A 26,130-nucleotide genomic window follows, 5' to 3' on the forward strand; every position below is an offset into this window, starting at 1 on the left:
ATGGTGAAAAAAGTTTCCCAGAAATTCATTATCTGAGTTGCTCTCCTGTCCTATCAGCTGGTTTCTCTTGCTTTGCCTTTGCTTTCACAACAGCTTTGAGCCAGCTTTAGAGTCCTCTGCAGCTAACAGGAGGTTTTTTTCTCTATTTGCTAGTCTTTGTGTCTGAGTCCTAAGGGAGACACTAGGTACTTTTTGTCTTCTGCCTGCAGCATCTCACTTGCTCTTGTATAAAGGAGTTTGATTCAGTGCCTGAGGGTCAGCTCAGCCTTCCTGCAAAAAGCCCCCTGAAGCCAGAGGTGGGTGACCTCTTCTGATGAATGGTTTGCTTTCAGAAAGATACAGGCCTGCTCTTTCCAAACATTGTGATTCAGGGCTGAATTTGGTAAGTAACAGCGATGAACTACAACATACAGAAAATAATACAGAGGTGTTTCTCTCCAACATTTCCAAACCAAACAGCCTTAATTTTCTAATGCTAGATTGCTTAGAGTCCCTCAAGGGCAGTTCGTGGGCATTTGGCACCAGCCCTAGCAGGGAGCAGAGCAGCTCATCCCTGGACAGTGCTGGGGACAGGCTGTGTAAGGATCCCACCCAGCAGTGGAGGCACCGAGGATCCCACCCAGCAGGCTCCGAGCTGTGGAGGCACATTTTGCACCTTGACTCTGCCGTGGTTCTGGCTCTGTGCTCCAAATGATCCCATAGATGAGAGGTGAGTATGGCCAGACACTCCCTCCAGTTACCTGCAGGTTGATATAAAGTTATTTTCATGCAGTCCTGAGCCCACAGAGGTTATTTTTGGTTTGATCCCTTACTCGGAAGCTGTGCATCCGAGGCTGAGCCATATCCATTCCTTTTAGCAGGCTTGCAGCTCCTGCAAGGAGATGGACATTACTATCAGAAGCAAACCAGAGACATTAAATGAGGTCAAGGGAACCGTACACAAGCTTTAGATAACACAATAATTTAAAATGATGAATGAAATAGTTTAAAGAATGTTAATTATTACCTACAGTACAGACACAGGGTGACCCTCATAGTGTGGGCTGTGCAAAACTGTGTGAATGTCTCTGGCAGCTGGGTGCAGGGGAGGTATGGGGGGCAGCAGGTACACTGACAAAGCAGCTTTTTCACTCTAATTTCAAAGAGGTGAAATTCCTGCTGCCCTTGTACTAACCAGTGTGGGGTGGGAGGGAGAGGAAGAAAAAAAAGAGAAATAGATTGCTTTCACAAGTCAAGTGGGAAAAGACAAAGCTAAAAAATAATAGAGTTACATATATTTTTTTAAAACCTAATGAAAATTAACAGACAACAACTGGAAAGACTGGATTAAAATAATTTTCTTTCTAAGGTCCATTTGTGGTCAATACTGAAGAAGAAATTATTCAACCTAATGGTAAGTAGAGAAGTGTAACTTGTATTTAAGACAGCACTTGTTTGGGCATCAGAGGTAGGAAACCAGGACTCTGAAGTATTATGTACTTGACTGTTTTATGTTAACAACTGTGGAGTCTGATTCTGCAAACACTAAAACCTGTGAGAATGGAACTATTCTCCTGAACACAATATATATGAGTACAGCAATATAGATTTAACATATATAATTACTGAAGTCTTTGTTCCCACTATAAATGATTGATTTCTGTTTTTAAATCTCTGTTTTAAACTGCAGGGATATACAGAGAAAATACATACTCATCTTGGAGCCAAATGCTGCTTGTGTTTTGTTGCAATAAAAAGAGATTTTGTCCTTTTATACTGCAGCTTCATGAGTTTTCTTTTAAGAAATAAAAATCTTGTTTGTTGTCAGAGATAGTTTTTAACTTTGCTTTTTAAAATTTATTCAGAAACCTCTCTGACACATAAGATAGAACACATGAAAGAAAGTCTTTCTCTTTTCTTTTCCCGCCCTCTTTTTTAAAAATCAAAATCTTGTTTGTTGTCAGAGATAGTTCTTAACTTTGCTTTTTAAACTTCATTCAGAAACCCCTCTGACACATAGGATAGAACACATGAAAGAAAGTCTTTCTCTTTTCTTTTCCCGCCCTCTTTTTTTTTTTTCTTTCAGAGAAGTAACATAAAATATGTGTGTGGTGTAAGAACGTGTGCTAAAGTTTCATGTTTCAGGTAATCTCCTTTAAAATAATGGGAGTCTAGATTGCATCAGTTAGTTTAAAAACTGCTATGCTATTGGTAGGAAGAAAATGGGATTTGAGCCAAAATTTGCCTGTGTTACTGCCAAAGTCTGTATCAGATTTAAGACACATGCTTCTGCAAGCTTCCATGAAGGTTGTGAAAAAAGTTTTCATAGAGTTGGATTACAGCTCTCGGCTCAAAGCACTGGCCATTGCACTACCATCTTAAAAGCCTGCTGTAACACCGAGCACAGAATCGAGCAGATTTCTTACATGTTCTGGACCACAGATGGATTTTGAATGTCTCCTTGTGTCCTGATGGAAGATATATTAACTTCATTAACTGGAATCCATACCTGATCGCTTGTGAGTGTGTATGTGTACACATACAGATATATATCTATTTAAAACCTTATCATGATTTTATTTCAAGTGTATCTAATATCTGCTTTGAGAAATTACATTCTCTAGAGGAACTTACAATTGTTTTGAGCAGCAAAGAGACAGATATTTACTCTCAGATGTTGGAATCCTTTGTGAGTTTATGAGAGAAATTCTGGAAGCTTTTCTGTGTTGGTGGTAGAGAAATGCCTTTTGAAACAGACACTTCCAGCTGTACAACAACGACTGCGCAGTAACCTGTGGATTTTAAACATCAGAATGTACAAACCGTGGGCAACTGTGAATATTTTCATAATTTCTTTTCTACATCTGCTGCATGGATCTGACTATGAGAATGGTTCTGTGAAGGTAAGTGAACTTTATTTACTGTGACTCTTAATAATACAAATTTCCAGAATTAGCTGCATTTAATCTGCAAGGTAGTAGGTTTCTTGCTGTTTTGTAATGGATTGTTGTTTTTTGTTTGGTGGTGGTTTAGTTGCAGAGATGTTTAGCACCCATACAGGAAAATAAATCTACAAGGAATTTAAATCCATATTCTCTGTTTAATATTTTATTACTTTTTTACTAGTTGTTAAGTACTTGTTGTATACTTTGTTCTTCAGTTAAAATTTTTGTTTCAGTCATGGAAAATAAAAGAAAAATGTGAAAAAGAAGCACCAGTCAGAGTATTTAGAATAATTGGTAAATGCACTTTTTTATTTCATGTATTTATAATTGCAGGAATTAGTATGCTGGCGTTGAAATTTTCCCTGTAAGAACATGTGTTCATCAGTTGTTCACTTGTTTGGCAGATATCAGAGAAACATTTTTCTTTTCCTTCATTAGAAAAGGTTACATAGGATTTTAAAATAAACAGCAACTAGTAATAATAAAGCACATTGCCCAGAAATTAACTTTTCTTCTGAATATAGTACATGAAACAAAATTTAAGCTGAAGCCTCACCATGAGCATAGGATTTTTCAGATCTGGCTTTGAGACAATGTGAGAACATCCAGACCAATCATTTAGAAAAATCAGAACAAAAACTGGAACAAGTTTCTACATGTGCAGTCTGTCCAAAAATGATTAATTCACTGTGTGGTCCAGAACAAATTATTTGTTTTTCACTAGCAGAGCAAAACAAGCTAATGGCTTTTTTTTCCACTTCAGAAAACCTCCTGCTTGCAAGCAATGACCACACGCTAGTCTGTGAGCTGCTGCATGCTGACCTGTGCTTTAGGAAAGAAATGCTAGGTTGTGTGCCTAATTGCAGACTGCTGTTGCCAGCCCAGTAAGTCAGCAGTGGAGAGCAGTGTGTGCCTCAGGATGACTGATGCCTGCTGACTGCTCACAAGCTTTTAATTTACAACCTCAGCAATCAATTCTTTGAAGGCATTAGGACCAGAGCAACAAGCCTTGTTTAATACATTAACTTTGTGCATTGCATGACAAATCACTGGTTTTGTACCCGTAGGAATCACTTCATTTAAACCAGAACGTGCTTTCTAACACAGAACAGTAACCATTCCATAATTGGCAGGGTTGATAATTCTAGCCACATGTGGGACACAAGTTTATTCAGCACAATAGTAAAACCACTAGAAAGCCCTTTAATTGTAAACTTTGAATCCATATCCACTTTGGCTAGAGTAAATGCAAGAGCTCTTCTTGCTAGCTTATACTGGCTTACAGTTCATTCACTGTGATAGGGCTGTCCATGCAACATAGGTGCAATTGTGATTATTTTCACTGAAATTTGGTTACCCCTGTCAAGCAGCCAGCTTAGCCACAGGCTACTGTTCTTGAAACAACTCATTGAGAGTTCCCAAGACTATCTTAAAGGAATCTTACAGGTCACACTCAAAAAGGTGTCACACTCAAATGCTGTATTTCACTTGCATTGGCTGCTGATTGCCAAAAAGACAAGACTGCTTGTTCTGGCTCTTTTGGTATAGACAGACGTTTTTGCTAGACCATTTGTTTTTCTTTTAATGTTCTACATAGAGTGTTAGCTCTCTGGGTTGTTTTCCTCCTGTATGACCTGCGGGCTTCTGCGTATGTACACATGTGGAAATATACCACAAAACGTGCTTCATTTTACAGTGTTGGATGGCACACAGAGTTATGATTATTTTTACCATTTGCACCTCAAATGGAATTTGCAGTACACAGAAATGATGTATTGCATTCACTTACCCTACCTTGTTTTTTCAAAGTTCTTTGAGATCAGCAGCAGCATTGCCTGGACAAACCCCACAAGGTCAGGATGCAGCTAATACACAGCTGATGAGACCTAGGAAGGGTTAAGCACCAGCAACCTGCTCTGCCCCCTGTTACATGAACCGAGTTAGGTGAGCTCTGCCCAGGACACCTGAAATTTTAAAACTGTTTCTGCTTCAAACCATCAGGTGGCGTCAGTGTGGTATCATGCAAGAGTTTCACGGGGCTAAGGGTTTAAATTTTCTCTTTTCCCCCTTCAAATATCCTGATTAAAGGCATGAATGTTAAAAAACTTATGTAAAATCTGATGTGATCCAGCATCTCCATGGAAGTTGGCTTTTCCTAACCCTTCAAAAACTCCATCCTCTTTTGAGCACATGAACCCCTTTTCCCCACCATGTACATGTATTCCTTGCCTGTTGGAGCTCTTCCTTCCTCCTCCATTCCCTGTTCTGCTCCCAGCACTTGACCTTTGTTCCCTCACCTCCAGGACTCAGGGACTCAGTTTTCCAACTGGTCTCTTTTTTGTGCTCTCCAAGTGTCACCCTCCTTCCCACTTGCTTCCTCCTGGATGGAGACATCCTTCTTCTCTCACAGACCCTCAGTCCAAGTTCCTCAGAGACAGCCCTAATGGACACGGACATCCTTCTTCTCTTGCAGACCCTCAGGAGTTTTGTCCAAGTTCCTCAGAGACAGCCCTAATGGACACTTTTGTTTTCCAGTCATATCTGACCATGGCTTCCACTTCTCTTCTCCATCCATAGCTTCCTTCTTCGTTCCTGTGGTTTTAACTGCCCCAGCTTTCCTTTTCCTGACCCTTCTCTTGTTCTGATCTCAAAGATGATCTCAGCCTCCTTGGCCAGGCCTTGCCCTCCTCCATGAGTATTCATTTCCTTTCCTCCCCAGGCAAATCCAGCAGTTCCTGTCCCTGGATGCCAGACCCCTGTGGCCTGGGGGTGAAGAAGGGCAGGTCCTGTGCTTTCAGCCCCACAGGCTGGACCTGCACCCATGGGTGGCCTGCAACCGGGTCCTGCTCTGCTCCTGAATGGAACCAGCACAGGACCTGACTACTGCAAAGCCCTGGGAGGCCTATGTGGAATTTTTTCAAAGATAGCAGTGTACACATCTAAGGCAAAAAAAGGCACCTCAGGTGTCAAAAATGCACACCTGTGATTAACAGTAGAGAAATAGAAATTTATTTTTTTTTCACAGATAAAGGAAGAGCTTCATCCTCCACTGTGGTCAAACCATTTTGACAGAGAAAGCAAAAAAATTATTAAAATAATTTTGAGGCAGACATCTGGTATGGAAAGTTTCAGCCTGAACATCAAATGTCTGCCAGTCAGAAGCACAACTGGAGCACAGGCTCATGGTGGGGAGCAGTGGGCAGCCTCAGACAGGGCAGCACAGCCCCACAGGCTGGACCTGCACCCATGGGTGGCCTGCAACCAGGTCCTGCTCTGCTCCTGAATGGAACCAGCACAGGACCTGACTACTGCAAAGCCCTGGGAGGCCTATGTGGAATTTTTTCAAAGATAGCAGTGTACACATCTAAGGCAAAAAAAGGCACCTCAGGTGTCAAAAATGCACACCTGTGATTAATAGTAGAGAAATAGAAATTTTTTTTTCACAGATAAAGGAAGAGCTTCATCCTCCACTGTGGTCAAACCATTTTGACAGAGAAAGCAAAAAAATTATTAAAATAATTTTGAGGCAGACATCTGGTATGGAAAGTTTCAGCCTGAACATCAAATGTCTGCCAGTCAGAAGCACAACTGGAGCACAGGCTCATGGTGGGGAGTAGTGGGCAGCCTCAGACAGGGCAGCACAGCCACACAGGTGTCCAACAGGACTCGGCTCCAGAGCTGAATTGATGTCAAGGGTGGCCCTTGCCTTCCAGTGGCTTGGTTCAGGATGCTAAGCTAATATATAAAGTCCTCATGGAAAAATTAGATTTCCAGGTGGGTTTTCTGAAGACCGAGAATTATTTTTTTAAGGTTTTTTTTTTTTTTTAATCAGGAAATGCTTTAAAAATTCCGTATTGAAGTTTTTGTCCTGACAGTCTCTTACGTTTTGGAACCTCTCAGCTAGAGAACCGCAAATTTCACTGTCTCTCTGTCTCTCCCCCTCAAATTTTTCCTCTCCTAGAGCAGAAACAGACATAAAATACTTTTTCCAGAATTTTAAAATTAGATGTGAAGAGCTATGTCCTATATTCATCAGAGCTGAGGCAAATTTTTGCCAAGAGAAGCCAACGATCCATCAGAGTTGCTTCTGCTTTCCAACACTAAAACTGCCTCCCTAATGAGGCAGCAAGTTTTGATCTTGGAGAATTAAAATCTCATTGCTTTCCTCCTCAATTCTGCTGTTTCACATTATTGATAGAGCGCTGGGGGACACGCAAGAGAAAGGAACAACTGGTCACTTCCAAGTCAGACTCAGAACCTTTTCCTTTTGCAGAGGTGTTCTCCCCATGTTCAACCCTCCTTAGGTCTTGTTGGCCTGAGGAGTGTCCCTGAACTATAAAGCTGCTTTCTGATCAAAAGATCAAGGGGTCAGGTGGGCTTAGCTGGGAGGTAAACATGGCTGCTCTCTGTTACACCCACTCCTTTTCCTCAGCTAAATCTTTTCTACTTCTGCCTAAACATTGTTCAAGCCTCCAGTGGTGGCTCTGGCTCAAACAGATCTCCTTCATCTCCGACTGTCCCTGTGAACTGCACTTTCCAAACACAGCTGGTGCATAGTCCTTGTCCACTGGTGAGAGGGAAGCAGCACTTCCCCACCCTCCTGAGGCCCTGGACCACCTAAGTGGAAAATGCCTTGCCCTTGGGAAGGCATGGAAATACCGGAGAGCCATCACACCATGGGTGGAAGAAATCAGGAAGCTCTTTACATCTCCTCTCCCAGAGCCAGCTGCAGTCTGTCTGTCTGTCTGTACAACTGAGACAGAGCTCTGTGAGGAAACCTGAGCAGCAGAGCTGGCTGTGAGCTTTTGTCTCTGTAATTATAACTGACACTGGTTTTCAGATAGATCTTCACGGCTTTCCAAAATCTGCTTGCACATGTTGCTCAGTTTCTAGAACAGTTAGATTCTAACAATCTTCTGTGTCATGGGATCTCTTCCTCAAAGGCAACTCCTGAAATTCCAGCAAAGTGCTCAACTGCTAGAAAAAGAATCTTGAAATGTCATTGGAAACAATTCCTCTGTTTAAAGTGGGATTTTCATCCTCAAATCCAGCTTCCTTTCAAAGTTAGGAAACACTTCTAAACAAATATTATGAGATTGTGGTTTTCAGAAGTATTTCATTCCCCCAGTTTTGTCTGCTGCTTTTGATTCTCTGTGATTATCATCTCTGATAGGCACAATGAGCCAAAAATGTGCAAAAATATACTTACAGCATTCCTGCAGAAATGATTGTTTGTGTTTTCCTCCAGAAGTGAGAAGCTATCAGGGAAGTTGTGAGGAAAGCCAATTTGTTCTGACTTATCTGCTACTGTCTTGACAAGGTGCACTGAAGGCAAACAGAACAATCCTGTATTGTTATCATGCCACAGAGCATCCGTCCTTGGCTCTTATCAGTTTGGAAAGGCAACTACTAACATGCTGCTACTTTATCAAGAACAGTTCTCGCTCATGAGAAAGAACAAAAAAATCCCTCCCAGCTGCTGATCCAATCCAGCCCATCTCAGCTAGGATTTTAATGTCTGAGGATAGAGCAGAGCTTGGAAACGTACACCAGGCTGTGTAGATTATTCACATGCATCATTTGAGAAACCCAATTATCAGCTGTTTGAAATTAAGCACTAATTAAACTTTGCCATCAGTTGTAGCTCACATCTGAAAGTCTGTGAAACCAAGGGGAGGCAGGTTCAGGGGGCAGGTTCAGAGGGAAGTGGGCCATAATTTTGGTAATTAGTGGTCTGAAAGCAACCAAAACAAGCCATCAGCTCAGGCTCAGCAAATGTTGCTTGTTTCTGTTTTCTGCAGCCTACTGGTGCTTTCCTCCCCCAGGTATTTGTATTGTGTATAACCAGTGGTGTGGTGGTATCAATGTAGGCTCCCACAGGAGGCAAGCAGAGAAAAGATATGCCTGCAAACAGGAAAAAAACTGGTGCAAACTCTGGCTGGTGAGATCCCTGCCACGGTGCCTGCAGCTTTTGTTCTGATCAACACTGCCACTATTCCACACAAGGTTTACTTGTGTCTTATCTCCTGGGGACACCATACCAGCATTTGGGAAAAATAAATGAGGTACAGTTGTTGTAGGAGATAACTCGTTTATTCTAATTCCCACTAAAAACTCTTGTACAATACTTTTTACAGTTATCACACAGTGGGATCTGTGATTCTTTTAGGCCTTTCTCTCAGGGCTAGTCCAGTTACAAAACTGGCCTTTACCCTTTCTTGGACTTGGCTTTGAGACCATATTGCTGAGGGGGGAAAATGACCTGAGCTATGCTGCTGCAGGGAAGTAAATCTGATATAGTAACTTTCCTACAGAAACATTTATTCCTGAGAAATTTCTTATTCCTCTCACTATGTGCCATTCCCTTATCTACTTCTCCACCTGCTTCCTTCCTCCCCAGCATGCTTTGCAAATCATCATACATCTTGCTGGGATTTGAGGAATGCAAACACAATGCTGAGTGTCCCCACTAGAGCTGCACAGACCCCCTTTGCCTGTGTGAAGACCAAGCAGATTTTTTTTTTTTTAACACTATGGCACAAGAATGAGATACGGGCTTCTGTGCCAATGAACATCAAAACAACTGCACAGGCCATTTTAGCTTTCTTGCATTAAGAAAAATTCAGCTTCCTTCCTTCGTGAAGGACAGCTGAGTATTTTTTAATGTTTTTTGCCGAAGTTGATTTAAGGTGCGTGAGCACTCGGCCGGTGGTAGGACGCCATCTAGGGTCCTTCTGCTTCCAAAGTCGTACTGAGCACAAACAATGAGTTTGGAGGAATGGAGCTGGACTCCAGGGATTCGGCAATCCAGCGTGGGCACCACGTGAATGGGTTTGGAAAGAGGTGACCACCTTCCTCAGCATCAGGATGGGATTGCCTGAGCCATGCTTTCACGGGAATCAGGCTGTGCTGCGTTTGACAGCTCGCGGTCACCGGCCGCAGCGCGGTCACTGTCCAAGTGCAGCTGGGGAGGGAATTCTATTTGAGTCACCATGAATTGCAAAAAAGTTGCATCATGTTACTATATCATATGTCACTTTGCACACAGAGAATGTGCCACAAAGACAGGCAAAACTTTTCACTTTAATTAGCAGCATGACTCAGAAACCATGTTCGGATACTTTTCTGAATTGCTAGGGAAATATTACTCAAGAAAAACTACAATTCCAGGAAAATGTGTGCGTGTGATTCGGGTAACATAAGTTCATTCAGTGTTGGCAATGGCTTTGCTTTGTGAGTGACATTTTGAAACCCAGCTGTCCAATTGGCTACTCATACCTCCAAAACATTTATTAAAGTGTCTTGGGGTAAACCCAAAAACCAGTGAAAACACTAACTGAAGGACCCTTCAGCACATTAAAAAATATTTTCAAATATTAGAAGGATACATAGTCATCTGATTTCATGCAGGTCTCTGTTACTGAGCCATTCCAAACTCACTCTCCAAACCCCAGTGACTTCCAAAGAATGGACAAATATCATGGGGCAGTGACTACAGCCTGGACACGCTCTTTGTAAACACATTTAATATGCTATTTTTGATGTGTGCATCCTGTCATAGTGTTGGGCCAGCACCTAACCTGGTGTACAGTGGAGTGATAATGCTCTGGCTGAGCTCTGCATTGAGCAGCACATCTGCCTCAACACATTGCAGCAATGCAAGACCATCTGAACAAGCATGTTAGCAGAAGCTCAGAAAATGTACTGTAAGACTCCCGAAGTTGTCAGTAGAATTTAGGATATATCAGTGAGTTACCACACTGGACGTTATGAATGTTCTTTGTGTGATCACTGTAGAAGGGACCTAAAGGTAAACTCTCAGTGTAGTTGACTAGGCTTGAACAGGAAGAAAATCCATACCTTGGCAGACCAATTCTTTTCTTTCATATACCACCCCAGCTTTTCCATTACTGACAGCAAACTGATGCACAGTGGATGCTGTTACCTTCAAAATCACAACTGGAGGATGTTTCCAATGAGAGCCAAAAGACCTGGCTGTGGGAAGAAGCATTTGTTCAAAGAGAGTTGTAGCTGATAGTCAAAATGTTTTCTGGCTGATAAAAGTGCCTCATTTTGGTGTAAAGACCTAACTGGCTAAAGGTATCTAGTCCTGAGAGGTATTTTGACAAAATATTATCAGTCTCTGCTTTGGACATAAAAAATTATATGAAATATTCTGAGATTCATGATTCCACAAAACCATGTCCAGTTCTGATGTTTTCAGTTATTTGCTTGCAATATTTTGGTTTATTCAAGAGAGAATACAGCAATGAAAATATCTCATCTCCAAGGATTTTTATAATGTAAGCATGCTACTAAAGTGCAAGAAGTCTGATTTGTTTGCTGTAACACCACAAAAGATCTATTCTAGTTCAAAAGGCCATTCAAAATATAAACCAGCTGTTCTCTTGAAGCCCCGGAGAAGTTAATATGATTTACTTGTGAAAGCATATCATCTTCAGCTAAAGTAGAAGCTGTTTTATCACCACCAAGTTTAGAAAATTGGTAATTAGGTCTCCTTCTTAAGTGGAAGTTAAACTAGAGACCAAGAAGACAGACTCACAAGAAGGAGTGTCTGGAGGAAGCTTTTTGCCACATTGAACATGAGGTGGAGCAGTCTGGAGCTTCCTCCTCCTCTGGTTTTGTGTCTCAGTCAGACAGACTGAGATGTACCGGCAGGATTTTAGCAGAAGAGGCCCTCAAACATCACAAATGTATCAGTGAGAAATGTGACAGTCTCAGGTCAATGTCCCTCTGCCAGCCCTCTGCCACCTCATACAGCACCTGGCCAGACTATAAGTTTGACCATTTTTTGTTCCTCCCAAACCCACCAGTGACATATCTGTCAGTCCTCCTTTATGTGCTCTGGCACCTCTGCACTGCCCTTCTTACAGCCAGGGCTCTGTGCAGTTTCTCTTCCAGCAGCCATGGCACACAGGACTTCAGGATGGAGTGCTGTGATCACACTCACCCTTTCCTGAGAGGATGCACAGCAAGGCCAACACTCTCTAACTCTCAAGGTGGACTGCAGAGACGTTTTAAACAGACTGTGGGTGAGGGAAGCGAAATTTTCCTGTGCCTGTTCTTCAGTCCTTGACCTTCTTCAGGGAAGAAGTTCCATCCCTTTGCGTATTTTTTTTTTTTTTTTTGCTGTATACTTGAACAATATCACTGTATGCTTTCAACACAGCTCTCACTGGAGAAAAAAACCTTATTAAAAAGTGACAGCTGGAGATTTGTGTCACAGTGCCCAAACTTGTCCCCACTATAAACAGAATGCCCCTTCAGGTTATTAATGTTGTAACTGTGATGATCAAATGAATGTTAATCTGGACAAAGCAGTGCACTGAGAGAGATGAAACATTTTTAGAAGAGATTTGAGCATTTGTTTACAATATTTTGAAGGTGAAGTACTGCATGCTCCTGAAATTTCATCCATGCTTTTGAGATAACAAAGACTGTAATAGCCACTTAAAAATCCCATGACAAGCCCATCATGTTTCAGAGAATAATTTTAGTAGGAAGCCAAAATATCTAATTGTCTCTCTATGGTCATGTTCACTATAATTAAAAATAGCTTATTTGTGTGCTAATAAAGTCCAGTGATTCTTCCAGAGGGAATAGAGCCAAGGATGCAACTTCATATATCAGAAGTTCATAGCTGACATAGAATCAAAAGTATGATTTTACTGGAGCTGTTGAAAAGGAAATGCTCTTTCTCTCCTCGGAAATGAAATACAAAGTGATGATAAAATTACTGCATGCTAATATGTGTCAGACATGTGGCAGAGTTAGTGCCTCATGATAGATATTTATGGGGTGCTGCAGTTGCTTGTTGATAGGGCAGTAAGTCACTCCTCCAAGCCTCATGTTTTCAAACTGGAGAAGATTCTCTCACTATTTTATTACCTGTTATGCAACACCCCAAGGATACAAGATGCTGTATTATAGACAATATTTGTTATGATAAAATTCAGCAATGGTTGAGCCCCGGCTACCTAAAAATCATGGCTCATCACTCTGAGCGATATCTTCTGTTTCCTTGGTACTCCCTTTGGATGAATGCCTTCCTCTCTTTTCTCATATATTTTGCTTTGGCTTAGACACCTGGTTAGGTATCATCTCTTCATTTCATGTTTTTACTTGACTCCAAACTGATAGGAGACACAATAATACTAAAAATACTACTAATAACAATGAAAACCCTCAAAAGAGTTTTTACTGCAAAAACACCACACAATCTTGTCATTCTTACCAGGAAAATGTAGTTCTTTTTCATATATTTTGCTTTGGCTGTAGACACCAGGTTAGGTATCATCTCTGCATTTCATGTTTTTACCTGACTCCAAACTGATAGGAGACACAATAATACTAAAAATACTACTAATAACAATGAAAACCCTCAAAAGAGTTTTTACTGCAAAAACACCACACAATCTTGTCATTCTTACCAGGAAAATGTAGTTCTTTTTGTTGGTGTTATAATGGCAGGAGCTGCTTGGCATTTTCCTGCCAAGAGAGAACCAAACTTTTCCAGGGGAGCTCCCTTGCAGTTCCTTGGCCACATCAGCTCACAGTCTGTGTGCATGGCTGGGGACACTGTGGCTTTGAGGCAGGCAGTGGAGTGCTTTCTCCTGGCCTTCAGCCAGTCCCAGGTCCTTCTGACCCTGGTGCATTGCACTTCCTGGATGGTTATATTTGTGTACCTCATAAATTGCTTTAGTTTAGGAGAGGTTATTTAATTTCATTTGACTGCTCTCAGCTGAGTGGGATTCAGGTCTCCTCACTATAGCTGAGCTGGTGATCTGCCAATTCATCCTTCAGCATCAGTGGAGAGGAAGAGACATTTTGGAGGCACAGTTAATTCAGCAGGCTTTAGAATGGGATGAATGTTCACCCAGTGGCCTTATTTTTCTCCATGATCTATGAGAGGGGTCTCAGATAAATAGTTCATATTCATTCAGGTGAATAGAATCATAGAATGAGATTTTTTTTTTAAATAATTGTGGGGTGGCAGGGAGCTGTAGGCCCTCTATCTTCACAAGATGAGCCTGCAACTATAATCAGTTTATACACTGTTGAAAATCACCTTGGGGAATGCATCATGGAAGAGAAAAGGAGGTTATTTTCAGGTGTAGCATACACAGAAGCAAAATTTCCTGGTATTTTCTTGAGGTGATGAATCATCTACCTAGTGTTTAAACTGGTTTGAATCTAGTTCTAATCTAGAGATTAGCCTTCAGGCAGCACTGGAACAGGGAGAATTCACCTTCTGGTTGCATCAAGCCTTTGTCTTCTACATAACTTCTTTTGAACTGAATGCAGTTGCTACAGCTGCATAAAGCACACAGCACTGGCATAAAGGTTCAAAATGTCCTCACATGCTGCCAACACAGGCTCTGTGTTCAAGTGCCCTCATTTTGACACAAAACTTCCACCCCCCAGATTGGTTAATTTTGAAAGCTTTAGTCTGACCTTATCTAAAGCCTGTTTGGCCAAGTTTGTGATACAATGGCATTAAGAGAATCATCACTGTGCTATGCAGCTACAATCTGCTTTCAGCTGGCATGATAAATGTGTTACCTTCTTTCTATTGCTTAGCTGCTGAGAGGATGGATCATAAAAAAGTGCAAGGTTATCGAGAGGTTCCTTAATCATTTGTCCTGGCCCCAGACACAGTGGTAGTGCTGAAAATTTCCATTGGTATTTATGCAGCACTTGCAATGACACCATCTGTGACCCTAACTCAGAAAAACATTCCTTATCAGAAGAATTCTTACATGTGTTTAGCTTTAAGCAGAGGTTTATGTCCTGCTGTAGAGAAAGACTGTGAGGCTGGGGCTTAAGGAAAGTAATAATGTGTAAAGCTTTCAGGATATATTTCCTGGGTCTGTGAGCATGCTTGAGTACAGAGTGAAATGCAGGCAGATTGAGCAAAATATAAGTTTCTATCATTTTTTATTTTTGCCTTCCTATGCACACAAAGTATTATTCATCTGCATCAATGCAGATCATTCATGCATCTGTTTTCTTAAATACAACCTCATATGTTTTTTATGCTGCAGGTCCTCAAATAAATTTAGTCCCCTCAGCAGGCCTTTTTTTACTGTTGTACTCCACATCTTTCCTCTGTTGTTCAAAATACCTCCAGGAGGTCTTGAAACACATCATTAATGCTGCTGAAGAGAGCAGCACATGTCAATAAAAAGGAGTTTTGCAAAGGTGGGTTCTGCTGGCTTTCTTAGACATAATTTTGATTTATTTTTCCTAAGCAGGAAATCTAGGAGCTTGTCAGGGTGGAGAAGAGGTGCAAACTGCAGAGCTGCAGCCCCTGAGAGAGAATGGTCAGTACTAATACTCAAGAAAGAGCCCAGTTTGAGCAGGGCAGGCTGTCTGTGGGATTGTGCATCTGTATGACATGACACATAGGCCAAACATTGGACTAGCATAAATCAGTGGGGAAATGAACTCAGTGGCTGATTTTAGTCGGTGTCCAAGGTGGCCACTGGATGTATCACTGCTTTTTCTCTTGTTCCTTTCCAATGCTGACTACTTGTAGGCTTTTCCTGGCATCTGCAATTACTGGGAAGAAGAAAGATAGCCCATTATGGTTTCTTTTGGAAGGACAAGAGTTGTAATTATCCAAAAATCACAATGCTAACTCACGTTATCATTTCCTGATGATTGCTCATAGCCAAGATAGAGGAAAACAGATATTCCTTTTTGAATTGAAGAATAATTTTGGAACATATGAGAGGTCAGTGTTTTGGAAAACATGTGACTTCAGTTAATTATGAATCTAATTTTTATCTCGGGATATGCGATCTGTTTTTAGATGATGTACTTAGAAAATTTACATTAATAGCAGCAGCAAGCTGAGGAGATAAGAATGAACTACTTAAGCCTGCTACATTGATATTTGTTATTGATAAGTTCTACTCAAACATTCCTCACAGGGAATAGCATTATGTCTTTGGTGGACTGTGGGCTGTACATTGCTGGGTACTGAAAGTTTAGGACATGTGGAGCTTTCCAGTAATATGGATCCACAGGTAATTTTTTCATTTTGAGAGCACGGAAATGACATTGCTGTGGTCCTTTCCCAAAGAACCCTTGTCCAATTTGTTTTTCTCTCAACTCTTAATGCATACTCTAAAGTTTCTGGAGCCAGAGTTCATGATTTTGCTCCCTATGGGTACCATGCCAAGTGCAGTGAAGTTCTGCTCCACATCTTGGTTGCAACCATTACAACCAACAACTTCCACAATGATGACAGCTCACCCTCAAGCTGTCTACTAAAATCTGTGTCAATGTGAAGGAAAGTTGGATGAGGGCATGGAAGGGAAAAAAATGGATGTTCCTCTAGACTTGGAGGCTGACCAGCTCAGCCTGAGATAGGTTTCACTAGACTCCCACCTAGCAGAATATGGGGAGAGCAGTGAAAACAAACAATATGAAAGCACAGTGGGATCCAAGCTGTTCAAGATGTTGAGAGCAGAGTGGAGAATGGGAAGGAAGGAAGGAAGGAAGGAAGGAAGGAAGGAAGGAAGGAAGGAAGGAAGGAAGGAAGGAAGGAAATCAATCATCAAAGACGGAAAAAGGGAGGTAAGGATATCTAAAAAGTGGGAAAGGGGATGTGCAGATGTCAACAGTCAGGGGAAGCAGTCAGTGGTTCTGTTCCCCTTGTGCTTTTTGTGAGGAGCTGGATCTCCCAGAAATGTCAGTGAAATGTCAGACATCTATGTATCTTTCCTCTGCTCTGTGGCTGAGTGAAGAGCTTCCCTCCTGTTCAAATGCTAGTTTTAACTGCTTTCCACTTGCTATCAAGGTGAGAGGGCATAAGATCCTAAATGAAATTATAGGAAAGTTTGGGATTCTGCTGAATCTAACACCCTCCTCCAGTTTCACATTTATTCATATTTCTGTCCAAAGCTGCACTCTTCTAAGTAGGTCTTTTCAGTCAGCCAGAACATGTCTATATCTAAACAGAGCTTGAATTTAAACAGCAGTATATGAAAGAAGTCTGCAGACCTGCATGGTGCCCTATTGCACTTCATCCGTGGTATTATCTGAGACTGTAAGAGGTTCTTTGTTTTTATTTGGTGCTGTCCTTTTCAAAATAGGATGATCAGAATTGAATCCTTTGGAAAGATTTCATGACAATGATCTATTTGGTGCTGTGGTGTAGGAAGAGGGTGGCCAGCAGAAGCAGTTCAGGCTGTAGGGCTTTGTCTTCCTGATGGAGCTGATGCACCTTCTACATTTTTCATTTTTCAAGCTTTTACTTTTCAATGCTTTTAAGATGTGGGAAGCCACCTCTGTGGTCAAGGTGCACTACAATAAGGATGTCCTTCTGGTGGCTTAACAGTCTGCTGTGTGCTCTAGCAAGCATTTAGAACAAGGTTCTAGATAAGAGCATTGTAAACAAATCAAAAGAAACACATAAGGGGCTTTTCACTGTTCCTGTTTTGACACTTAGCAAGGTTGGGGCAAAATTCAGTGCTTCTCTTCAGATGTTTTATACCCCAGATAGCTGTGTTAAGATATGTTTGACCAAAGATCTACCATACTGAATACCTCTTGTGATCTGGTAAGCTTGGCCTTGCTAGTCATCCAGAAAAAAAGACTTTCAGTGTGATCTCAAATGAATCGTGCTCTGAAAGTGTCTATATTTCTTGTCTTTGCTACAGAAGGAGCTCAGGGCAACCAGCTCACAAACAAAATAGATGTCCCCACTGTAAAATCCTATAACTACTTGAGATTCAGACCTCCCTTAGACACCAGCAGTGCTTTCAGCTCACCATCTTGCCTAGTGTCAGCAATGCTCAGAGGCAAAGACCATACTTTATCTCTGTAGTGCTGTCGTTATGGGAAAGGGCACCAGGAAATTCTGTACTGAATAGGGAATCCTGTGAAGTTAAAAAGGCAGCTGTGAAATGTGTTCCCTCTGGGAAGAAGGCAAATATAAGAAGCAGGAATACAATTATTCTTGTGTTATCGTGATAGGCAATTCCATCAAGCTGCAGAGCTTGGATCAATGTTAGGAAACGAGAGAAAGGGGAACAGATTGACTTCAGGGCTGAATAGATTAGGCAAGCTCATATTTTGCTCATCTAATAATCAGGGCTTTGTTTAGTGGTGAACACAGTGGTGGTGTTGGGTTGATGGTTGAACTTGATGATCTTAGAGGTCTTTTCCAACCTTAACAATTCTGTGATTAATAAAACCTCTTGATATAGGAGTAAGAGAAATTGAGAAGCTAGTCACCCCAAACTGCTGACTCTTACAAGAAGTGCAGGGATATATCTTCCAAGTTCCAGGATGCTATCATCTCATTTTACAGGTTCTCTGTAAATTAAGTCTAGTTTAGAAGTGTTGGATGCTGATTCAGCTAGAACATTACTTTGTACCACAAAGAGAGAGGAAAAAAGTTAATGCTTAACAGAGTTCAGTTTTGATATCTTTGGTCCCATTACCATGCCAGCTCTGGTCCTACACTTGCATGTTTTGCAAGACCAAGGAGACAGTTTGTGAATGGGAGTGAACATAAGCTGTGGTTCTTAGAACAAATAAGTCTTGACACATTGACCTCAAGATGAATTTCAGCTTTCCTGGATCAGCAAAATTCTGGGTACCTTGTTTGTAAAACTGTCTAGAAATTCAGTTACTGGTGCTAAGTATTCACATTCCTTCAGAGCTATTTGTCCATTAGTATTGAGATGAGGTTTCTAGTTTTGACCACATATGAAATACATGAGAAATCATTCACCTATGAAGCAGCCATCTCTATAATGAAATATGGCAACTTGCTAAAACACAATATAATGTTCTGTACGGGCATAAAAGGAGAGCAAACAAATTTTTCTGAGTTAACTACTTAAGGAATTTTAGGTCAGTGAAAGGTAATTACCCAAAAATTAACTTGGCCCATGTGTACAGGCTAACATCTGTATTGTTGCAAACTAAATGCCACAGATGTCTTTATAACAAGTAACAGATGCACTCAGTGCTTGGATTTCAGATCTCATCTAAAAATCTTCCTGTTATAGGTGGCCCTTTCCCTCACTCCTTCCCCAGCCCTACACAGAGCACTCGCTTGCCACTGGTTCAGACTGCTGTCTGCTACACACCTCATGAACAGCCTCTTGTACTGCAGCCTTGCTTTAAAGAGCTGGAATTTTATGACAGCTGGCAAGTCAAAAAATACAGTTCACTGTATGACCAGAGAGTACAGCTGAGAGAGCACCAGCCCAGTGCAACACAGACATTTACAAAGATAACCTCTTACTTGTGTTGGAGACTGTTTTCAGCAGATCTGGTGAGTCAGTGGAAATACTCAGTGCCTTGATAAAGGCACAAACACAGATGTCAGAAAGCAGCAGCCAAAGAAAGCAGTATTGTTACAGGATACTATGCAATATGAAGTGTTAAACAGCCATTTTTAAAGTGACTATTAACTTCAAACTGGTGGTACAGGTCTTTGTAGGGAGCTTCCTCCAATGGGAGCAGAGTGGTCGTGAACATCACACAGGTGGAAAATGCAGTGACTGTGCTGATGCTGCTGCACAGCCACAGCTCTGGGGCTGCACATGGGCAGGACCCAAGTGTAGTCGCAATGGGAGAGGGCAGATGCATCCTGCACTTTGCAGCACGTTGGCTGATGTGCTTGCCTGCGATATGGACGGGCCCTTGTACTTCATGCAGCTTCCAGCTGTACCACCTGACCCTGCAGTGGTGTCTCTAGGCTGGAACCAAGTTTTGGCACCTGAGGTAGCATGTTGCAGAGGCACATGGGCTGGGCTCTCCAGCTGAACTGATTCAGGTTACCTGTGGGGTGACCTGGGATTCACTCTGGCACAACTGGCCAGCTCAGGCACAGCAGTGATGTGGCCAGTGTCCACCAGGTTTCCTGGAGACCAGGGACACAGTAAACTCTGCATTTGTCAAATAGTTCTGAGGGCTGTGGTGAAGAGGGTGAAGTGGGCATCTCCCCTTCCCAATCTATGGGGGCACAAATCCTGTAGATAAATCTGGTGCTGGGCACTCTCTAAGCCTGGGACATCTCTGTGTGCTGCTCCGGGCACACTCAGATGTGCTCAGTAATGTGCTGCCCTTTGGGACAAGTGCTCCATGTGCTGCACTGGGGACAGGCTGCAAAGTGCTGCCTCTCTGACTTCCCCTTTCCTTCCAGAGGACATCTCTGTCAGCACTGGAGCGGTCAGAACAGCAGATCAGGAGAGCATCCAGCCTGGAAGAGCTGCTTCACATCACTCACTCTGAGGACTGGAAGCTGTGGAAATGCAGGCTAAAACTCAAGAGCTTGGCCAACTTAGACTCCCGCTCTGCTTCGCACCGCTCTACCAGATTTGCTGCTGCTTTCTATGATATCGACACGCTGAAAGGTAGGTGCAGGTTTGTGGCCAAGTCTATCTCAGCTTCAAGGCCCCTCCCTGATTCTTGTGTGGTAAACTGTGAAGAAGTTGCCTAGAATCTGTCAAGGGGTTTCCTAGAATATACCCATACTAGAAACAACAGGGCATTTCTGGAAAATGACTTTGTATGAAAAAGTGTCAGAAAACAGCCTGAGTACACCTCCCTGTTTTGGGGCCAAATCAGGCTTATTTTCTCTGCATACTCTCCGAAGGGAAAATGTACTGTTCAGGGATATGTCAGTGCACAAAAGAAAGAGAAGTCAATGTAGAAAAACCAGCTCAGAATGACTGGATGAGGGGCTGGAGAGCAGCATTGTGCTATCTCAGAACTTGCTTGCAGGCAGAAATGAATAAACTTTACTGCAGGCATAGAAATCCCTTTTTTATTAGGTGTGCTCTGATACAAGGCACTGCACCAGCAGCAGTGTCTGTGTGGGAATTGAGAGAAAGAAGCTGTTGCCCTAACCTTGATCTCTTTGAGGAAGTTTCTCCAGAGAAAGGATGACCTTGAGGCAACTAACCAGCAACTAAAGGTGGAGAATCACAACCCACTCCTTCCATCTGGAGCAAATATGAATATTATTCCTTGGAGCTGTGATGCTCAAGAGGCATTGCATATTCATGGATGAAAAAACAAAAGATCAGTTACTATATTTTGGTCCAGCAAATGGACATCCTACAGCAAATCTAAACTGTAGCTTAATGAAGGACAGGCTAAGATAATCTTTGTTGTCTTTATCCTGCTGTGATATTATCATATCACTTTCCTTTTGGGAAATCAGATATTACTGATCCTGTTCCAATACCACTTTTACAACAACCCCAGCCACATTCACACACCATTACTCAGCTAAATTATGTTTGAACAAAGGCCTTAAATTACTTCTCTGAGCCACAACACAAAAATGTGTATACAAGTGCCTGTCTGAAGAGGATTTTCATATCACAGGCATGGCTTTAATCTTTTCACAGAAGTTTTGTATAGAAAAAAATTAAAACAAATACATACATAAAGAACAATTAAGACAGTTTTTAATAGTGATAAACATTTTGTTTACATACCCTTGTAATTCTACTCAAATACATTAAAAATCCATAGAGTTATTAGGAGTACCCAGAGTCAAGTGGTGTAATCCTCTACTCACTGTTGCTCATTTAATGAACACAAACATTTCTGCAAAACTAAAGCATCCCTTTTGTCAAAACAGCATGACAAAAGGAGATGTTATTAAATGTTACAGAGGCAGAGAACATTGAAATGGGCATTTTTCAATGGCAAAATGGTGTAACTCAATATTTATAACATAAATAATGTTCAGATAATAAGGTCACTATGACATTTAGTGTGCTGTGAATTATTTGAGATGGTCACAGGGCTGGAGCACCTCTCCTATGAAGTCAGGCTAAGAGAGTTGGGGCTGTTCAGCCTGGAGAAGAGAAGGCTCCATGGAGATCTAATTGCAGCCTTCCAGTGTCTAAGAGGGAGCTGCAAGACAGCTGGAGAGGGACTTTTCCCAAGCTAAGAGAGGGTTTAGATTAGGTATCAGGAAGACACTGGAACGGGTTGCCCAGAGAAGCTGTGGATGACACATCCCTGGAAGTGCTCAGGGCCTGGCTGGATTGAACACTAAGCATCCTGGTCTAGAGGAAGGTGTTCCTGCCCACAGCAGAGGGGTTGGAATTGGGTGATCTTTAAGGTCCCTTCCCAACTAAACTGTTCTGTGGTCCTATTTTACTATGGTCATATTGATAAAGTTTTCTGGTTGGAACAGCTATTATGTTGCTTGCTATTTTCCCTTTGAAAGTCTAAATTTAGACACAGAGATGTCAAGTTTCTCATTAAAAGTCAAGGTGCTGAAATTCAAATTATAAAAGCCCATTGCTGGCCATTCTTCCATTCAAAGTGGAATTATCCCAGGACAGCAAGTACTTTTGTTCTAATATATTAATATGTTCAAGGTACTAAAGCTTCTTTTAAAAACCACAAGCCCATAAACATGTATTTCTTTCCCACACCCTTTCCAGTCATGAAACAGTGACCTTTCTTTCAAGTGCATCTGTTTTGTTTTAACAAAATGTTTTGATGAGAAGGCCGGGCAAGACTTACTATTGTTTCACTTCAGTATCTTCCACAGCACTCCAAACTCCACTGGGGAAAATTCAGGACTTCGTTCCTCCTTTCTAAAGCTTTAACAATGAATTCACTGAAAGTTTGTGTCACTTAATCTAACCACAGCCTCCCCTGAGCTGCTCAGTCACTAAGGACTGCAGCACTTTCAAGCTGAAGACTGTATTACAGACAAATTTCTCAGAAACTGCTCTGTGCTTGGTCTCAGAAATGACCACGGTGACAATGGGGCTTCTGAACAAGATGTGACACTCAGTTGCTTGGCAGCCAGTTGCTGTAGCAGCCCTTCTGCTGAAGAAGTGGTTAATAAAGTGAGGATGTGTGTAGCTGGAAAGGTCATCGCTGCTTATGCTCATTGAAGTGACATCTGAAGTGATTACATGCACATACATTAATGAGTTTGGCAAACACTTTAGTTTCTATTTTAATGTTAGGATGAGATTGGTGTTTGATAGAACTAACATTGCTCTAGAAAATTCTATTAATTGTAATGATTATTCTTCTCTTAATTTATGCCTCTTCTTCACAATTCAGACATCAAACTCTTATTTCTTGTACTCTCTGCATGACTGAAAAATGGAGCAAATCAACTCTGTTGAAGGACTTTTCAGGAATAAACAAAATTATTTAAATATACAAAGTCAGTTGAAGAAAAAGTTAAAAAAAACAAAAGGAAAGTCAGGAACGAGAAAAATAGATCTTCACCTGAAGGTGAGGTATATCTTGTAGGTTAAAAGTATTCCAAGATTTCTTTTTTGTCAGAACTCCACTGTAAACGTAGGCACTGCTTTTACAATGCTAGGGAGGTGGACTGCGCTGGAAAAGAGAGCATTTTTTAATTGTATAAAAGTTGCTTTTCATATTTCACAAGCCTGATGTAAGGGGTAAAGAAGAAAAATGTTTTTCATCATTTTAAGAAGAACTTAAAGCATAAGCATTGATGACTCATGGGCAATTCCATAACTTGAATCAAGTAAGCAAAAGGCAGATAAAGGAGAGCCACCTCTTGACAAAACTCGACTGTATTATGTTGATTAGGTAAATATCACTTTTTTGTCTGTCTGGCTCAGGTAGTTAATTCATTATTCCTTCTGACTGTCAGAATTTAACAAATCAGTCAAGCCTAGTCTATTAGTCCACAGCAATTCAGACTTTGAAAGATGCCATGGTGTTCTGAATAGACAGCTCACGCTTGAACTCATATTCCTGTTATTCAGGAACCCCCTGGTGGTACTGAGGTGTGAGACTGTTTGTCTTGGATTTCACTGGGCATTTTGGAAACTGTGCTCTCTGGCTGACATCCACCAGGAGTACTCAAACCCTCTGACCAGAATCTGGTAATCATTAATGTGCTTTTGCACTAAGGCCCAGGCCCTGCTGAGTCCGTGGTGCGGTACACTCAGAGAGAGGATAAAGTGACAATAAGGAAGGCTGCCCTGGAGCAAAGGGGAGCAGGGTGTGGGGCAGCTTGGTCAGACAGACACTGTGGAGCTGGGGACCCTCAGCTAAGGGAAACCAATGCAGCTCTACCTGATCTGCTGGAATTAACTGAGATTTTGGTCATTTGCATTGTAAGCTAAAGGCAGATAAACACAACAACCTCTCTGCCAGTGCAGCTGGTGTAAGTTACTGGGATAATTTTGCACTCAGACTCCCTCTGCTCCTTAGATTGATCCAAATAAGTGCAAATTGATCCAAGTAACTGCAAATGGCCTGCCAGCACTTAATTTTTATTTATATAATGCTTCTCCTTCACTAATCAAGAGGTTTAGCTTTGCCATGATTGTTCATAAAAATGCTGTTTTCTCTAGTCATAGATGAAGAATGGCAAAAGACTCAGTGTGTGCCAAGGGAAACCTGTGTGGAAGTTGCCAAAGAACTGGGTACAACAACCAACAAATTTTTCAAGCCTCCCTGTGTGAATGTGTTTAGATGTGGAGGCTGCTGCAACGAGGAGAGTCTCAGCTGCATGAATACAAGCACAACTTACGTGTCGAAAACGGTAAATGAGGCTATTCATCTGTTTTCTTTTTACCCTGGCTCACCAAAAAGGGAGGGGAAGGAGGATGTTTGGTTTCTGAGATCCTGTTATGAAAGATCTGTCTGCACTATCATAACAAACAGAAGAATTAATTCTTTATCCATGTGGAGTGAATGCAGGAGTGTGCAATACCATTTTACCATGCTGCATTATTAAAAATTGTTTATGTATCTGTAGAGATGGAAAATCAGGTCCTGAGAAAGTAATTGCAGGCTCATGATGATCAGAAGTTATATCCTTCTTTAATATATTGTCACTTGGACTGGAGACCCCTTGAGAGCATTGTCTCCTGGGAATCTTCTGTATCCAAGGTTTAACCCCAGGAAATTTTGTTGTGTTGGGCTGCTGTATTTCAACATTATTATCCGTGCCAAGAAGGCTGGCTAATAATTTTGGATGTGCAATTTTGCAAGCCAAAAAAGGAGACATATTCATCAGGAGAGACCAGATGCTCTTAATTAGCATGCCTCAGGATCTGAATGTCCCAATTCACTCACCTCTTGGGAAAAGAAAGGCATAAACCAGTAGTCAGTTACTAAATATGTGAAACAGGTGATACCCAAATTTTAATGACCAGTCCCAAAAACTGAGCATAGGGTAGCCAGACAGCTTCTTTCTGTAGACTCCCACTAGAGGCTATGTACAGAGATATCTTGCTCCCGTGGGTGACAGAGCAGAGCTCCAAGTTTAGTATCTTCAATCCACTCTGTGGCTGAAACCATCCATTGTTCATCAGCAATCTGGTCTAGTGGGTGGCACCCCTGCGCATGGGAGGGGGTAAGGGGTTGGAACTGATCTTTAAGGTCCCTTCCAACCAAACCTTTCTATGATTCTATGATTCATACCCACAGATGAAGCACAGGACACTGGTCCTCTTTGATAAACCTTCGTCTTGTGCATTCCTATTTCACTTGGCATAATAAATGAAATTCTACTTATGAAAAGCCTTTTCTTTAAATCATAATAAAGATCAAGGGCAATTGTTTCAAAAAGAAAATTTAAGCCCTTATGGGGAACAGGTCCAATTCACTTCTGTATTTATTTTGTGTTTGTTGGAATGCAATTCCACTGTGTCTGGTTGTACTGGAATATAGCTGGAGTAAAATAAATCAGGGCCCGTCCTTCTTGCGTCAATGCTCATTAGTTGCTTTCATTCCACACCCGAAGGAGAAAGCTGTTATGAGCTGTTGGCCACACACAGAAGACATCTGATCAGCTCAGGGAGCTAGGTCAGGTTAAGAAATATTTATTTATTTATGTGTTTTTTGAGCAACAGTTCATAAGTTTGTTGAAAAACTGCAATTTTGCAGAGTGTAACATTCCTTTAGCATCCTTCAAAATAAGCATTCCTTCAAAAGTCCCCAGCTAAGTTCCATTTCTGGATACACCATCATCAGTTCAGATTTATTCAACTAATAGAATTATTCCCATATTCCCATATTAGTGAGAGAATTTTTCCCCTTGGTATAAAATATCGACTGCAGGATATTGATGCCATCTAAAGTTAGACACTGCCACACGTAAGTTTTAATACCTAAGCAGTCTGCTTAGGAATACTCAGTCCCTGCAGGTGGATGCAGCTTTGAGCCAAAACCTGCTGGCACA

The 26,130-nt window shown here is 41.6% G+C and overlaps 1 protein-coding gene across 2 annotated transcripts in view; it reads left to right on the plus strand.

Moving 5' to 3' along the window:
* Positions 1-2,260: 2,260 nt before the first annotated feature.
* Positions 2,261-26,130, plus strand: part of VEGFD (vascular endothelial growth factor D) — a 30,886-nt gene continuing 7,016 nt past the window's right edge. Inside the window, exons 1-3 of one of the 2 annotated variants that reach the window (XM_039714323.1) lie at positions 2,261-2,882; positions 20,116-20,326; positions 24,296-24,486. In XM_039714323.1, coding sequence (XP_039570257.1) covers positions 2,793-2,882; positions 20,116-20,326; positions 24,296-24,486 — 492 coding nt within the window. In that variant the 5' untranslated portion in view covers positions 2,261-2,792. Of the gene's footprint in view, positions 2,883-15,249; positions 15,269-20,115; positions 20,327-24,295; positions 24,487-26,130 lie in introns of those variants that run through there. The other variant, XM_039714324.1, reaches the window with a different exon arrangement.

The sequence above is a fragment of the Passer montanus genome, unplaced genomic scaffold (genome assembly GCF_014805655.1).
Source record: "Passer montanus isolate IOZ18808 unplaced genomic scaffold, ASM1480565v1 scaffold3, whole genome shotgun sequence".
NCBI classification, from domain to species: Eukaryota; Metazoa; Chordata; class Aves; order Passeriformes; family Passeridae; genus Passer; species Passer montanus.